The 12,036-nt window shown below is 39.3% G+C and overlaps 2 protein-coding genes across 3 annotated transcripts; both read left to right on the top strand.

Moving 5' to 3' along the window:
- Positions 1-339: 339 nt before the first annotated feature.
- Positions 340-10,505, top strand: LOC146486286 (TNF receptor-associated factor 6-like). Of its 2 annotated transcripts, none has more exons than XM_085099855.1 (6): positions 340-580; positions 3,367-3,430; positions 7,462-7,563; positions 8,101-8,244; positions 8,782-8,877; positions 10,435-10,465. In XM_085099855.1, exons 1-5 carry the CDS (start codon positions 381-383, stop codon positions 8,800-8,802), a joined length of 531 nt encoding a protein of 176 aa, XP_084955981.1. In that variant the 5' UTR covers positions 340-380; the 3' UTR covers positions 8,803-8,877; positions 10,435-10,465. The 2 variants fall into 2 exon arrangements, with proteins under 2 accessions (XP_084955981.1, XP_084955978.1); XM_085099852.1 differs by having other exon boundaries at positions 341-580; positions 8,101-8,269; positions 8,803-8,877; positions 10,435-10,505.
- On the top strand, positions 10,495-11,924 carry LOC146486287 (TNF receptor-associated factor 4-like). The gene is made up of 2 exons (XM_085097016.1): positions 10,495-10,512; positions 11,268-11,924. The coding sequence occupies exons 1-2, from the start codon at positions 10,495-10,497 to the stop codon at positions 11,922-11,924; spliced, it is 675 nt and encodes a 224-aa protein (XP_084953142.1).
- Positions 11,925-12,036: the final 112 nt, after the last annotated feature.

The raw sequence follows: 12,036 nt of genomic DNA on the forward strand, positions 1-12,036 counted from the left end.
TAAAATATCGTGAGGCCCTCGTCGCTCCACATATACAGCAAATCCTCGCTTCTTGCAATTATGGGTCACAAATAATAAGTGCAAGCAAAACAAAAAATACCTTGAATTTGTTCATCTCTTCTTTTGGTTGTTTTTGCTATTGGATTATTTTTACACACTGGCGACACCACAGTTGAAAAACTACTTGAAAAAATGTAACAACAATAGATAACAATCGCGAAATTGTTAGGTGTTGCGAAAAAGGTTGCGGACGGCGACTTGAAATTTCCCGCCAGTGCGCGCTGACCCATGTCACGTGATCGCGCGAGAACCAATCACACATTTTTCGCCAGTGGTGGCACGGACCATGACGCGCGTATGCCTGTGTGGGATGTCCTAAAATGGCGGCGGAATGTATTGGAAAGACGGGAAAGATCGTGAAAGAGAGCGCTAATTTGCCTTGTGGTTATGATGACGACTTTGTTAGTCCTGTTGACGACGATTTACAATGTTCAATTTGCTTTTTGCCATTACGAGAGCCGGTTCTCACTAGATGTGGGCATAGATTTTGTGGAGAATGCCTTCAGCGGCACTTTACAAGGTGTGTACTTTATTTAAGGACGGTGCCTACTAATACCGAAGTATTTTTGTGCGGTTTATGACTATGCGGGAAAAGTAGTTCTTGGCAAGGACTATGGACATCTAAAAAGAAAATTGGGGCTAACCACGCATTTTTTAGAGATAATTAGGCAACAATTATTCTAAAAAGCAGTAAAATACAAAGCAATGCATGGCCATTTTTCCAAATTGAAGCTTTATTATGCATCAGTCAATTCCAGCTGTGCCCTCCCCCCCCCCCCCGGGCCGACCCCCAGGAATTAGGATATTTTGAAAGTAAGCTGGCAAATGCCCCACAGCCGGGACAAAACGTTGTTCAAATGCCCCGGGGTAGGGGCTCAAAAATGTTTCGTTTTCTTCCTTTCTCGACTTACTTGCAATAAAATCTAAGGTAGTTCAGGCCAAATTTAGTCCCAGCTAGGTCTTGTTTCCCGTATTTAGTGCCAAATAGGTCATTCTGCAGCTCTAGCATCCCATTTGTGTCCTATCTAGACATATTCTAGAAGAAACTAACTGAATTTGCCAATGAATTGGATATTAGAAGAAGCGAAAATGTTATAAGGTAAAAAAAGTGAGATGGTCAAATGCCCCGTAGTCTCCCTCGCAGCCGTTTTTTGGGCTGGGGAGCGTTGCGTGACAGCCCAAAAAACGGCTGCGAGGGAGACTAAATGCCCCGGGGTAATTGGGTGGAAGGCTAATGCCCAACCCCCGACATGGAAAGTGTGGGAAAATGCCCCACTATTGCCCGGAAGGGGGGGGGGGGGGGAGGGTACAGCTGGAATTGACTGATGCATTATCTCTGAAAAATACATTGGTTACCCCCAATTGTTTGTTTGGATACCAAAAGCTTCTGTTTTCCCCAAATAGTTTTAAACCGCGCAAAAATGTCCCTGTATTAGTAGCCACCACCCATAGGAAACCCTAGTATCACGAGATGCGCAGAACATATGCGCAGTAACAATTAAGTAGGCACCATGCTTAAGGAAGCAAGTTTAAGCTTGGACCGTTTGCCGCCCAGGAAATTGCCATTAGGAATTCAGAGGAAGTCAGGAAATTATTTATGTAACTTAAAAGAAGTCATATTTAGTTTGGTAAATGGTTATGTACCAATTAATTCAAAACTTCAACATCCCCAGCTCCAGGCAGGGTAAGAAGAAGGGTGTCAACATCCAGGTAACATTTAAAATCCCCCACCCTCAGGAAGGTCTTTTGCATCAAATGCCCAGTACTCCCTGGGCACAGATAATAGACAAAAATTAATTAATGCCTAGGGTATGCTGGCAGAGGCAGGGGGATGGGGGGGGGGGGATGTTGAAGGCTTGAATTGATTGGCACATTATTTATTGATTATGTGATTCTCTGGAAGACTATTAGCAAGTTTACGCAACAGGACAGCTGATGTGGTTGGGCGGCAAATTGTGCTTGTGTGACCAACATTACCGCCAAGTATTCATGATAACGGATTGTAACATTCCTACAGCTTGTGGTTTTCAGGTTATCACAGATAAGAAAACACCAGTTTTGGTGGAAAATCGCCTAAAAATGCGAAGGTACTAAGATGTTACGTTGGTCACACGACGATATTTCACTGTCTCCTTCCCTCAGCTGACCTGTTGGGTAAACGCACTATTATTAGCGGTGGTCCAAGGGCACCAATATATTGACAGTACAGGAAACTGAATTTTGTAAGTGCAGTAGACTTTTTCCTGGGTAAATTACCTCGGGGAAATCTTATTGTCTATAGCTTGGATATGTCGAGAGAATAAAAGAGTCTAGCTGACCTTTGACAGCTACCCCAAAGAGAGATACAGAAAGTTCAAATCCCAAGGTTGCTGACCGATAGATCAGCCTGCCAGCAAACGCATCAATTACAGAAGTGGGATCTAATACCATAATTATAGTAAAGTAATTTTGCAAACTCTACCACCTGTGTACACCAAGACGATGTCGCAGCTAAGAATAAAAATGTATCTCTTATATTCAGTTTTGATTGCCATTTGTATTCCAGCCATCAGCTCAATCAGCCAATTCATCTCTCCCATTACCTAGTTGGGACTTCAGTTATGAGTGAAAGTTAGTTTTTACATGACAATATAACCCCAGAAAGTGTGACCTTTGAAACCTTTTCACCTAGGAAAATGATTACTAGTTTGGATGCTGATCTACCACTGAGCTACAGGAGACTAGCCGGGAGCTAAACTTCCCAAGTGGCATCATAACTTGACATACGTACAGTTAAATGCATGAATGTGATTGCCAATGAAGATGTACCTGATTTACAACGAACAACTTGCCAAAAGCTGGAAAAAATATAGTTGAAAAAGACGTGAGAAAAAAGTGAAGTTTGCTTATGCCATCAGTGTACTGAGCAAGATTATGATGCATGCTTACATATACTCAAATTATTTGATGTGTGGATTTGCTAGCTGCATGCTTTGTTATTATATTCCTGGAATATTTGTAGTTTTCTGTAGTTTTCTGAAGGTACATGTAATTGTATCATACTGTAATCTTTATTACTTACACTTCAAAAATGTAAACCATTCCTGAAAAAAAGATATAAATAAACATAGTCATACTGTATAAGCTTGATCTGCTTGCAAACCAGTGATTTCTAAGAAAAATTTTCAAGTGGCCCTGACCTGCAGTTCACCGCTGTTAAAAAAATAAGATGTATTTTTTCATTTACATCCATTGTGACATGGGTAAAAAACAATTACTGTCTTGCCTTGGCATAACAATTAACAGTACTGCATTTTCATTTAACAGGCAAGAAAACGAACAACAAGAATGTAATTGTCCTGTAGACAGGGAGAAACTTGTCCGCCACAGGGTAAATAATTATTTATACTTTATTATAAAGAGTAAATTAACATGCAACACTGAACAGAACATGCACATGCACACTAAAATTCTCTTTCCTTAATATTATTATTCTTTTTCTGCTTTAATTTGTCATATATCATTTCTCTTCTCTTTTGGCATCTTAATTCTGTTAACAAAATAGACCCTAGCATACAACCTTATCAATCCAGTTAAAAAAAAAAAAACAAGTTGTTAATGTGGCCAAGTTAGTTTTTCTTCCAATCTTTTTTTGTCGTACATTAATTTTTAATGGTGTGAGTTCAAAACCAATATTATATTAAAGAGCACGATGAAAATTGCCTATACAGTGTACTTGCCAAAAATCAGCATCTTATTGCAATTTGGGAACAAGAAATTAGCTCTGTTATGCCCCGATGACTCCATACAAATCCTTCTAATTTTGTCTCTGCTCTTATTGGTGATTGGAACCATTTATACAGAGCAAATGACATAATCATAAAGCATTCACTGGATTCTTAACAAAACGTTGGGCTCCCAGGGGCCCCCACTCACATATTTTAATGACGGGGGGGGGGGGGGGTCCGAAGGATTTATTTGGGTCTGATATTTTGGCCAAAAGGGATTTTTTTTGGGTCTATGAAAGACGCTGGGATTTTTGGGGGTCGTGAAAACAACACAGGGATTTTTTTGGGTATATTTCTATTTTTCATCAGCTTAAATCAACAATAACATAAGTGTAATTTACTGCTTGTGTGGTATTACGGGATATTTCTCAGATTGTAATCTATTTGTTATAGCTTTCCAGAAGATAAATAAAATTTGCTGATGCAAAAATACTGAGGGATTTTTTTGGGTATGCTAAAAAAAGTAGGGATTTTTTTGGGTAGACAAATTCTGAAGTTGGAATTTTTTGGGGTATAAAATATGAACCTCTGTCAGCCCCCTCCCCCCCCCCCCCCATCATTAAAATATGTAAGTGGGGCCCCTGGGGTTGGGCTAAAACATCATATGCTGGAAATTGATCACCCAACCTTCCCATCACCAAACCGAAATCTTCCCATTTAAACCTTATTTAGCAAGAGTTGGTGACTGATGCTTGGATTCATTTATAAAACTACAGCAAAAGTCACCTACAGCCCCATACTTTTGAGAAAAAACAACTCATCTCCATGAGTTGCCTTACAGGGACTTTATCAGTGACACTTAAGACAATACGAGTAGTCTCTTTGTTCTGGCAGTGTGCAATTGATTTAGTTTACTGTCACTTTGCGCACTTGATCAGATAAATTAATCTTAATAATTTATTTTCTTTGACCCCAGTTTGTTGAATTTAGCGAGACAAAGTAAGAGATATCCTGTTTTCAATCAGGTTGTCCTGGGTACTAAGAAAGTGCACTGTACAGCATGCAATGATGCACATTGCAAATCAAAAAGAAAATAGAAAATTTGTTTGTTATTATTATTATTATTATTAATGATGTACAAGTCATGGTTGATTACTCACGTCTCCCAGACATGTTGCTGCTTTGTGGGTGGTGGGTGCAAAGGCCATATTTGCTCTCTCATAATTCTTCACATTCATAAACATAAGGATGTTGACATTGATAAGGTTGTCACTGATTTGGCAAATGTTAAGGACAGGCGTTTGTCTCGCACGTTGCCTGTAAAGAATCTGATAACAATCTTTAGTTATTTTTTTCTTAATGTGCGAGTTGGTAGAATTCTCTAAATTTAAATCATGCTGAATTTGATTGATTCCAGTAGTGGGCGGAATTTTTCCATCTTGTCCACAAAACCGGAGATATGTCCAGAATGCACGCTAATGAGATTAATGAACTGTATGATAGACATCACAAGGTGTCCCCTAACCTTTATTCTTACTAAAACACAAAATTATAATTCTGTCAGTTGACACATGAAGTCATATGAACACAACAAAAAGGTATGTTTTGTATGAAGTACCCAAATTCAGGGTTAGGTGTATTTCTGGACATAAGTGAAAAACTGGTTGGATTTGTTGTGTGGTTTGTTGCAAGACTTAAGGTGGGCGAACACAGTTTGCGCGCGCTTTACAGATTCTGTTAGTGATGCTAATAAACGCGCGCTAGGGTTGTGGTACGCAGATACGGCAATTGATAAAGTGATCCCTCAATTTCACATGAAATGGATAATAAAGTTAAGTTTTTATCCTAAATAACTAAGTTTCTCATTTCTGGACTCTTTTTTCTTTTCTTTCCGAGCAAAAAAGTCATTCACCAAGACCTTTTGCATGCTTTTCATCTTTGCCATGAAACCCAATTAAAGCCGCGCATGCGTATTTGACCAAAAAATTGTGACTGGTTGTTTTCGTGGAAATGAACTGTTTTCTAAGCAACCGCTCATTAGAATTTCGTGACATTTGGCATGAAAATAGTTCCCTAAAAGCGTAACTCGCCTTTAAAGAGAAACCTAAATCTAACAGAGGGTATCTTCACAGAACATTAAAATGCAAAATCAATATTTACAGGAGATCTCTGTTAAAATTACATGAAAGTAGTGCAATTGTGTCAGTGTTTTTGGTTATTTTACCTGTAAAATATAGTTAACTAATGGGAGCTTAACACAACCTTGGTCCTTAGTGCATATCAGCGACTTCATCGCCACTAAAACATCTATTACACTCATCTCGCACAAACAGGGACCTTGCGTGACATTACTTATTATATAGCTGCCTTGTTCTGCATAGCAGAACATAAACTGACCTTTGTGTCTTTGAACAGTACTTCATTACAACTGGACATTGTTAGTAAAGGTAATCGATACCAAGGTATGCTTATATCCATTAGGTCCGAATTGCGTGCCTCATTGTTTGCCTTGCGAGCACACGTTGCACAATAAGTTTTATCAAGTTTACTTCGCCTTAGTGCTGTATTTTGTCCCACCACTCCCTTTGCCCCCTATTTCAATAAAGCTGGACTACTGGCTTGGGTGCACACCTGCCACTTCCCTTGCATGTTGCAGGCTGGGTGGGGCTCTGCCCCACCTTAGCTTTCACTTACACCCGGGTGGGGACGCACCTCACTCGCTGGCTCATCCATACTTTGCAGGGTGTGTCGCTGCCACCCTTGTTACGTTACTTATCATTGCTAGGGTGTGTTGCTGCCACCCTTGTTGCCTTAATTACTTGTTATTGCTAGGGTGTGTCGCTGCCACCCTTGTTGCGTTACTCATTATCACTAGGGTGTGTCGCTGCCACCCTTATTGCCTCCATTTGCAGGGTGTGTTGCTGCCACCCTCCATTTATGCTAGGGAGCACCCAATGTCTTTAGTCCCATTTACTGCCAAAGATTGTGTTGTGTGTAGTTATAACTACTATGTTTAGCGACAAGTTGTTAAGTTAGTTTTGCTGGATACAAAAAATGGAAAAAATCTAATGAGTACATTTTCTAAAAATAAAGGAAACCTACAATTTATGGACGTTTAATAGTTCGCTGCGTTGCCTTGGAAACGGTACTTAGCTCAACAAGATGTTCGAAAATACATTCCTTCTTAGTTAGTCCTACACCATACCGATTTTGGGCGTCCAGAAGTACATAATATAGTTTCCAAATAACGTCTTCTAACACCTGTACACTAAAAAACTGTATTCGGCCACCTTAATCCTTGTTTTCTTGCAGAAAAAAATTAAAATGTTATTTACTGGCCTAGGCTGGTACATATTGGGAAAACCTGTGCCCTCTAACTTGAGTACAGCCCTTGGCCGGCGCAGTTTTTTAACTTTTTCTCTTCCTTATAGTGATTTTAATTTAGGTCTTCACACTGAAGAGCCCCTGGTTGATGTGTTGCAAATAAACTTTCATTATTACCAGTATATTTGTTATTTTTGTTATCAGTAAAATCCAGAGCAGCTGTTTGGCTTTTCTCAGCAGAAATGGATAACATTCAGGAGGTGATATTTTAGATATATATAATTATATTATTTTGTGAAAGTGTTTATTTAGTAAATCATATACAGTGTAAATGAACTGACTGGGTCTAATCATTTCACCTTTTCAATAGGATATCTTCCCTGACAAAGCCACTGAAAGGAAACTTCACTCTCTTGTCATCAAATGTTCAAGTGCCAGCTGTGAGTGGATAGGTGAACTGAGTCAGAAAGAGGTAAATAAGTAATAGCCTAAGGGTAGCAAGATAGGCCTTAGCATTACCAGGCTTTTTGAAACAACATGTCTTCTTCCAAACAATGTAAACAATGTTTTAAGTGGAGCTGGAGGGAAATGTACTGAAAAAGAGGTGGACTTCAGGAAAAAGGGGGGCTGGAGCTGGGATGAAGTAGCATTTTGGTGTAAGAGGGTGGGAAGTGGAATAGTGGCATTAACATAAGTGGGAGTTGCCAAGGATGGGAACTAGGAGTAAATGGTATGGGAAGGCAGTGACGAATTCTAATCATTCCTTCTGTTAAGGGTGTTGTTTTCAAACTTAAAGAAAGCATTTTAAGCCCCCTTCCTTGCTACAGGACTAAGAGAAAAAGGGAGCCATGTCTTAACGCATCCAAGAAATACCCCGAACCCCCTTCCCCCCTGCCCCTGCCCACAAAAATAAACTGAAAGAAAAGAAAAAAAAAAAAAAAAAAGACGAGAATTACCCTTAGATTTTAAGATAAGGTGTACTATAATTATGTATTTTGTTGTTTTACAGGTTCATCTGTCATCTTGCTCTTTCAAACTTGTTTCCTGCACAAATTTAAACTGTGAAGTCACGATAACCAGAAGATATCTTGAAGAACATTCGACCACAGCATGTCCGTGGAGGATTGCAGCTTGTGAACATTGTAGCGATCGAGTCACATCCAAATTGTCAGCTTCAGGTATTTCACCAACAAAGGAACCGAGTTGATCAATTTACAGATTGTCTCGGTAGACTGCTACAAATTTGTTGCAGTAATAAGAAAACAAAGACCCCTAACTTCAAATTATCATAGCCTATGAGATGGTTTCCTTCAGTGGGTTTAGAGGTCTTTAGTCTAAGGATGAGATGAGAATGACAAGGCTGTGAAGTTTGAGCTGAAGAGACCTTGTAACTCATGCCTTAGTTTTGCAGTCAAACAGAAATCAACATCAAGAAATTAACCTTTTATAGTTCTTATGCAAAAATGGCCGACATTTAAATATTCCCTTGTCTGCATTCAAATTAGCCCTACTAGCCTCGTTTAAGGTAAAGTATTCAATGTTAACATTTTTCCACTCAAACTCTATTCACGCTCGTCGTTTTTGGAAGAGGGTTAATGCTTGTATAATTAATGTATGGGGCTGTGCGGAAATCCTTCACCGAAAACACTGAGTGCTACGGTTGAGTCAAGTTCTGAATTTAAAATTGAAGCACCTATTTTTTTGCCCCTAGGACCATGTTAATAACTGCAAGAAGAAACCTGTGGAATGTCCAAATGGCTGCGGCGAGGTCATTGTTCAAGATGAGGTTGGTGCATTTGTTTAGTCAACTTTCAAGACTAACTTAATTTTTCTTGCACTTTCGTCCCACCTGTTTTTGTCCAGTTGCATTCTCCGATTTAACCTTGAACTTGCACTTTAAATTTAAAACAATTTCGTATTTTGCTCCTTCAGTTGTAAATCATCCTCACTGCCAAAACACCACTCGCTGCCTTAGCAGAATTAAGGTACGGGAGGTAAAACTAAGCCAAGGCACGAGGTCGTAAGTCAGTGAGGAACACAATGCGGAACGTCTTCGAAGGGGTGGAGGGAGGGTAAAAATATTCTATCAGACGAGGCAGAGCGTGTAACTTGGCAAAAGAGGCAAAAAGAACCAGAACAAGAGAGAGCCATTTAGTAATGAACTATTTACAGGGGTTGTTTTAAGGTGTGTGAAAACAGTTTGCGCGCGCTTTACAGGTTCAGTATAACTCAGTTTCTCGTTTTTGAACTCTTTTTTTTATCACCAAGCAAAGAAAGTGGCTTCACGAAGAGCTAAGCCTTTTTGCATGCTTTTATTTTTTATGTAAAGCCACGCTGCACATTTGACTCAGAAATTGTGGAAATGAACTGTTTTCTAAGGGACCGCTCGTTAGTATTTCGTGAATTTGACAAAACAGTAGTTTTCTAAAAGCGGTACTCGCCTACAAACAAAAACCCAAATCTGACAGAGGGTATCTTCCCAAAACAATAAAGTGCAAAACAAATATTTACAGGAGATCTCTCTTTCAAAATTACATGAAAGCAGCGTCACTATGTCAGTATTTTGTGAGTTTCCTTGGAGACAAACAATTGAAAAAAAATCTAACGAGTACATTTTCTAACAAAAATAATTATTTGTGGACGATCAAAAGCTCGGCGCGTTGCCATGCCAACGGTACCAAGCTCAACGACAAGTATCAAAATACATTCCTTCTTAATTAATCTTGCACTCTGCTAATTTCGGGGGCGCAGAAGTACGTAGTTTACAAATAACGTTTACTAACACCTGTATACTAGAAAACTGTGTTCGGCCACCTTAAAGAGGTAAAAATTCTGCCCAGCTGATTACGGGAGTACTTTAGCAGTAAGAATAATTGTATAGAATGGCAAGAAAAGATTAGTGAGAAGTTTTGGTGTGATACAAACTTTTTTCTACGAATACGTGGATTGCATTGCCGCCATGTTGGTGCCAAAACAAAATAAAATTTGCTCACATAGTTTAAAAAGTGGAAGTTAACTCCCAGAGGAAAAAAATGTTATCGTTCCTATCCACCAACATGACCGCCATGACGTCACATGCAATCAACCTATTGGCTACTTTTATTTGAGAGCTATAAATTATCGATAATCATGAAGCTCATCGTTTAAATCTAAAATAGCAAAGCCCTAAAATAAATATTTCTTTTTCTTTCTGTGGCTGATTACGGCCAATCCACCTTTACGTCAGTCGAATTGTTTATTAATATATTTTTCAAATTTCATAGAGTAGACAGACTGACCAATAAAGTAAAACTTGTGGAATGTTGTCAAGATTACTAAACCTGTCCGTTTGCTGTCCATTTAGATCGCGTGTCATATTAACAACGGATGCCCGCTGACTTTGATCTCTTGTCCGTATACTAAGATGGGCTGCAATACAAAGGTACATGTAATTTGCCAATACTTAGACATTGATAATACGTCGCATAGAGAAGAGTCGGCAGCCACGTAATCGAGGGTTTAAGCACTGCTGCGCGTATTTTTTTTTCTTGCCAAAACACGTACGATAGTTTTTTGTAAAATTGAAAATGATGTTATGTTCTGGGGCTCTAGCCTATTACTGTATCATTTGCAAAGCCTGTTTGTTTGTGATTTTGCCAGATTGTCCGCAGTTGTTTTCAATATACATCAATAAAATTTTCCCTCGTTAGCAACCCGGGTGGCACCACTGTCAGTTACCTGGTTGGTTATAAGATAGACTCGTATTTCGGCTGTTCTGGGTCGAAACATAAGCGGAGCTACCTAGTTTTAAATTTTCTTTGACCAACTTTATTTGCTCTATATATTTTGTCATCCATTGCATTGTTGAAAACCTCACAACTAGGCTTGATTGTACCGATTTTTAGACATCAGCAGATCGGAGATTCAAGTTTTACAATTCCTTATTGGAAGCTTATGACCAGGCCATAGTTGTTCAAAGAGCGGATAACTTAATCCAGCGGATAAAATGTATTGGTTGGAGTACATTTTGTCCTCTCGATAGCAAATTATTCGGTGGATAGAATTATCCGCTCCTTAAACAGCCATGACCAGGTGCATATTACTTTGCTGCTTAACACATTTATTGCCCAGTTATTTAGCTGTAAAGATGATTTCGATTTACAAAACTGATTTATTTGTTGCACATGTTTGTTTTAGATTCTGAGGAAGGAAGTTACAGCTCATCTCCAGAGCGCAACAACACTTCATCTTGACTTAGCTTGTGTAACTTTCAAAGAAACAACGGAGAAGCTTGAGCAGAGAGTGAATGGACTCCAGAAGCAAGTCCAACAATTGACGGCTGCTAATTCAGTTCTCAGGTCCAAGGTAGATGCCCAAGAGAAAAAAACTGAATCCACTACATTTGTGTATAGAGTAGATGGCTTTGGCAACGCCTTAAAGGAGGCCAGGTGTGGAAACATTAAGGAATTATTCAGCGAACCATTCTATACTGGAAAACAAGGTTACAAGCTACAAGTTTGTATACACCCGGATAGCGTTCAGGCAAATAAAAACAGGTACCTTTCAGTATATATCGCTGTCATGAAAGGCAAGTTCGATGCCTTATTACCTTGGCCCATTCAACAAAGGATGAAATTTACCTTGATCGATCAGCAAGATGACCCGAGTAAGAGGCAAGACGTGGTTATGTCTTTTATCACAGATTCTTCATGGCCTTCATCTGCGAGGCCCACTGCATACCGAAATGAAGGGCATGGTTTCCCAAGATTTGTGTCACACAAGATTTTGAAGACAAGACGCTACATTGTGCATGATACATTGTTTCTGCAAGCGGACATTAGTTCCCCTGATTGATTGTTATGATTCTGACTCTGCTTGAGATGAGTAGCATCATAGAAGTAGGACTTTTAACTTGAGCCAGTCAGTTTTATTGAGCTAAGGGGCCGTTCATTATTTATCGTAGGGG

The sequence above is a fragment of the Pavona decussata genome, unplaced genomic scaffold, assembly GCF_977016875.1.
Source record: "Pavona decussata unplaced genomic scaffold, jaPavDecu1.1 SCAFFOLD_21, whole genome shotgun sequence".
NCBI lineage: Eukaryota > Metazoa > Cnidaria > Anthozoa > Scleractinia > Agariciidae > Pavona > Pavona decussata.

Bases quoted from the DNA above. Each gene is read 5' to 3' on its own strand.
- LOC146486286 (XM_085099852.1), top strand. From the start codon at position 381: ATGGCGGCGGAATGTATTGGAAAGACGGGAAAGATCGTGAAAGAGAGC. The intron at 581-3,366 runs GTGTGTACTTTA...TTCATTTAACAG, and splicing joins CTTCAGCGGCACTTTACAAG to GCAAGAAAACGAACAACAAG. The intron at 7,564-8,100 runs GTAAATAAGTAA...GTTGTTTTACAG, and splicing joins GTGAACTGAGTCAGAAAGAG to GTTCATCTGTCATCTTGCTC.